This window comes from Phalaenopsis equestris, unplaced genomic scaffold, assembly GCF_001263595.1.
Source record: "Phalaenopsis equestris unplaced genomic scaffold, ASM126359v1 Scaffold000054, whole genome shotgun sequence".
Taxonomy (NCBI): domain Eukaryota; kingdom Viridiplantae; phylum Streptophyta; class Magnoliopsida; order Asparagales; family Orchidaceae; genus Phalaenopsis; species Phalaenopsis equestris.
This window is the reverse complement of record NW_018164496.1, coordinates 989,017-994,328: the sequence shown is the minus strand read 5'-3', so window position 1 is coordinate 994,328 and position 5,312 is coordinate 989,017. Positions and strand designations below refer to the sequence as shown.

General features: G+C 32.9%; 1 protein-coding gene across 1 annotated transcript; it reads right to left on the bottom strand.

Annotated features, from left to right (window-relative positions):
• Positions 1 to 597: 597 nt before the first annotated feature.
• On the bottom strand, positions 598 to 2,688 carry LOC110019306. Its single transcript, XM_020716928.1, has 3 exons — positions 2,569 to 2,688; positions 946 to 1,278; positions 598 to 666 (listed from the first exon to the last, which is right to left on the bottom strand). The coding sequence occupies exons 1-3, from the start codon at positions 2,686 to 2,688 to the stop codon at positions 598 to 600; spliced, it is 522 nt and encodes a 173-aa protein (XP_020572587.1).
• Positions 2,689 to 5,312: the final 2,624 nt, after the last annotated feature.

Genomic DNA, 5,312 nt, shown 5'->3' with positions numbered 1-5,312 from the left:
TATATATGCATGTATTTATAAATGCATGCATACATATACGTGTGCATGCATACATCTATCTATACATACATACATACAATCTGAGAAAATTTGCCTAGAACATATATACTAGCTTCTCGTCACCATGATTCTCTCTATAAAGATCATAGTATATATGTATGCGTGTGTGTATAATTTGCATGACACTTACAACATTAGTTTTATTTTGTAGAACAACTAAAAACATTAAATGAGGACAATTATGCAAAGTCTTAGTCAACGGACCAATCAATCAATTCAAAATCACTTTGACCAAGTGGAAATAGATTGCTAAAATTAAATTCACTTAAATACAAACCCAAAAAAATGCTACTCCTCACAAACTCAAGAGAAAGTAAATAAAAATACAATATACAACATTTATTTTCATAATTTGAAACACACACACACACACACACACACACACACACACATGGCTTCAAAGACTTGCTAGGGTTACTTTTTTTTAGAAATTAAATATTTTCCAATATATATATATATATATATGAAACAAGCCAAAGTAGTATTCTAAGATAGAAAATATCTCATGGTTCATAGAAGAGTACTAATTACATTGTCTCATGCAATCAATTGATGCAACCTCTCATACAAAATTGAAGCCTCCAATCCAATTCCAGATGAAATAGCCTACAAAAAAATATCAAATCGCATTATGTAATATGAATATGCAAACACTTACTCTTCAAATTACATAAAAAATATCACAAAATTTAACTTATTTAAAGGGAAATATATCTTTTCATGTATACAATTTAATGTGATTTAAACTCCAAAATAAATATAAAAATTTAAATATAATTGCATGGAACATTTTTAATATCAATATAAACTTTTTTTGGTTGTTTTAGATAGAAAAATATGTATGTTTGTTTAGTTCTTAGAAGGTTGATGAGAGTTCTTAATTACCTGAGAATGAATTATGCAGAAGATATTGTTGTCAACGATTGAGAAATTTGCATTCATAACCTCAGCACCTACTTCCTCTAAAATACAAATGACTTCATGAAAGTCAAATCTCTTCTCCAACCCACTGATAAGGAGAACCTCGAGGTTTTTCTCGTGATTTCGGACGTTGATTACCGGCAATTCAAACCCGAACTTGATCATATTGCTAGGTTTGTAATCGTTAATGTTGTTGCGAATGTTGAATTCTTTCAACTTCTTCAACCGTTCAATTTTTTCTTTAAGGTCTTGTATGCACTTAGTAGCTTGATCCAATAAATTGCATTGTGACATATCCTAAAATTAACAAAGCTTTGAACATCACAAAATTGAAATAGCACAATAATAAATAAATAAATAAAGGATACACAACTAATATATCATTAAATTTATAAATATAATATTGTGTATATATAATATTGTATAATATTGTATATATATATACATAATATAGAGGAGGTTGAATTTTCCACATTTAATAAGCAAAGAAATGAAAAATGGCTTCATCTTTATGATGTCTTTTTTCAACTGTTTTACTTTTTTTTTTATTTAAAAACAAATATAATATTTAAGCATCATAAAATTGATGCGGCTTGACTTGAATTTTGTATTGAAGAAATAATCATTTTATATATATATAAAGCGAAAATTGACTTAGGTGTGTACTAAAAAAAAAAACTATAGCCATTTAAATGTTTCATAATTTATTTATCAGTCAAATAAAATCCTATATTATTTATAGAAACAATTCTCATAGTCCCTGAGCACGAGGCTTCAAACACAAAGGCAGCGATCACCTCCAAAACATGTTTGACGATATCCGGAAATCGCGACAACAATCTCTGTGGCTCAGAGATGATGTTTTTGTCATGCTACTTAGGGTTTTATAGTCTCTAGACTACCATAAGAAAAGAGAGCATGCAAAACTGAATAGACGATCTGATTGTGGAGGCATGACACCCTCCAAGCACACTGGCGGAACACTCTCACATATGGAATGCAAGCGAAGGCTAAGTGAGATTTCATATATATATATATATATATATATATATATAATCTCTTGTAATGACTAATTCTATCTTGTATAATATGTTTTATCACTGAGCGTTAACTAAGCTCTAGAATTCTTAAGTTTGAATTCACACAGCTCAATTCCTTATACAAGGATATCTGAAATTATCGAGATATTCTCGGTAGTTAAACTCTATGAATCTGAATAAAATTTTACACATGCGTGCGTGCACACACACATATGAGTGTCTTAACTTGGCTCATTGGTTACGGCCTTTGGTGTCATGTCAGGGGTTCTATCTCTGTGTAGCATTGAATTGCACACATTTTTGGAATTGGGGTCCGCCCCTCAGACTATGGGGTTGACCAGCAATTAAATCCTTAAATTATATATATGTATATACATATGACCAGTCAGACTGAATACTCACTGTATGATTTCTGTTGAGGATTACTACTAAAAATACATAAAAACGAGCGGCATGGCTTGATCTAATACAAATTTTAGAGAGTAAAAGAGGGAGGGAGGGCAGTCTAGAGAGAGAGAGAGAAGCTTAAGAAACATATATAATATACCTTAGAAAAATAGTCTGGTTTAGGGATGAGAGCTTGAAGCTGGAAGCAAAGATTCTTCATATGCATTCTCCTGTTCCTCTCTACTATCTTCCTGTCCAACTTTCCATGCAAAGCTCTCATCATTCTCTCTCTATCTCTCTCTCTCCCTCTCCCTCTCCCTCTCTAACTTATATATAAATGTGTATGAAAAAAGTGGGAGTTGGAGCTAAGTGTGAGCTCTCTGAGGAAGGAAGAAGGAGAGGGAGGCGGCCGCTTAATTTCTCATCTGGTTTCCTTTTATGGAGCCAAATGAATGAAGCAATATTAAACGTGGAAGAAATCAACTCTGAATTCATTGTCGCAGCATGCGGGAGAAATTATTGTATTAGGACACTATTTCCGTCACGTGTCCAATTAAAATTAGCCCTATCAAAATATAAAAGCTATTAATTGCTTGTTTTTTAATACGCCTACACCGGCCATATAGTAATACATTATTTCTTTCTCTTATTCTCCCATATATATATATATATATATATATATTAATGATAAGCGACCACTGGTTTGAATACTAATATATGTCTATAGTATTTTCTTTTGAATTATGTGTTTATGATGTTATAAATATTTAACTTATTGATCATGCATATTTATGATATTTGTTGTGTGCAGGTTATAAAGAACTGCAGGTTATAAAACTATGCATATTTATAATATATTTATTTTATATTTATTTACAGCGGCCCACGGACGTTATCAATACTCCCCCCAATGACCTGCGTGGTCATCAGCTCATATAGTTCTCAACTCCGACCACAACAGCCTGCAGACGTCACCAACACTCGCCCCAAGGACCTATGTGGTCATCAGCTCATGCAGCTCATGACTTCGGCCCCAATGGCCTATAGATGTCATTAATACTCGCCCCAATAACCTACATTTTCATCAGCTCGTGCAGCTCCCGACTTCGAACCCTGTGGTCTAAGGACATCATTAATACTCCTCCTTACGGCCTACGTGGTCCACAGCTCGTGCAACTCCCGACTCTGGTCCTCACGGTCTCTGGACATCACAACTATGGTCTACGTCACAACTACTTACTTTGACTTTTCTGATCAATCAACACTTATAAAGCAACCATCTGCAACACTCACAACGAACTACTATCTCCACAACAATCAACAATGACTCTTGCAACCTGTTGCCGCCAAAAACTGCAGCCAGATTATAGTTATGCAACTTTGTAATTCAATCTACCCTAATTTCAGGGAAGAATAGACTCATGTACTCATCATTCATAGTTGATAATTTCAACTGGGCTAGGCTCCGTGGTTTTTCTCATTTTCAAGGGTTTACCACGTAAAACGTCGAGGTGTCTCATTCGGCTTAATTATCTTCTTTTATTTATTTGTGTTAGATTCTTGTGCAACGCTAAGACGATAATTTATTAATGTACCGCTACAAATTTTTTAGTACGCATCAAGAAGGTTGAGCATGTGACCGTTTGTTGGACACATACGAGCTTGATTGATAAAGTTAACATGATCAAATACATCATTGGACATCATACATTTGATTCATAGCTTTCATAACATTGTCCTATTTAGTGTCATATTTTCATTTAATTCTAATAAATTAAGCTCATTTCTTATACAATATGCCCCAGTCTTCCTAGGTCTACCTCTGCCTTTCTTATATAATAAGTTGTTTTATTTAATTATCTCTCATTTTACACATAAGAAAATTATTTGTATTTATAAACTCTACTAAATTGGTGCTATACATATTGCCATTTGTCTCATCTTATTCATATTGATCAATAAAAATTATGTGTGATAATCTCCCTCTTGATATTTGCATGATAACCTTTTATACATTTTTTAATTAAGCAAATTATTTTATGTTTTCATAAATCAAATATAAAAATATATTTATGCATACAGTTGTTATTAAATGAGTTAAAAATCATATAGGATGAAGATATGCTTATTTTTAATATGGGCAAGCTTTTAAATGAATAAATACTTATCAACAACAAAGCCTTTATCTACATGTCCGAAAAATTATTCTACTTACCAATGGTTTTTTTATAGTTTTTTATCATGATTATTTGTGATAAAAAAATTACAACATATATCATCGTTTATCAATAGTATTTTGTTTTTTGACTGTTTTTAATTATAATTGACAGAATAACCCGTGGATTATTGACCAGAGGAAAATATGTTGAGATTTTCATACATATTTTATACTATTTACATTTTAAAGAAATGTATTTTTGATGTTTTGTTGCAGGAATGATGAATTATGGTCAATGGAGCAAAAAGATTAAAAAAGGAGCAAATTTGGATAAGGCCGCGGGTTAATATGAAGATTTCAACTAGGGCACCGATAGCAAACCCAACCCCCCGGCGGCGCCCTCGGGGCCGCCGACGGCGAGATCGACGGTTATGCCCACTCAAACTTTGGATAAGGCCAAATTTTGAAGTGATGCTTAGGTAACTCTTGGGAAAACTCATCTACAACTTTAAAAGAATATTTTTGGTCGAAAGTCTGAAGGCTCTGGAGGTTCTGGATGTTAGAAAGGCCCTAGAGGTTAGAGGAAAATATGTTCCATAAGTTATTTGCTTGTTGTAGTTTGTATGACTTTGATTTTATATATGAATTCTGAGTTTTGTTGTGTTTTCCTCATGAGTTCTGAGTAGTTTTATCTGTCTTTCTCCTTGTCTCGAGATTTGTGAAATGGTGATTTGAATTGGTGGAGC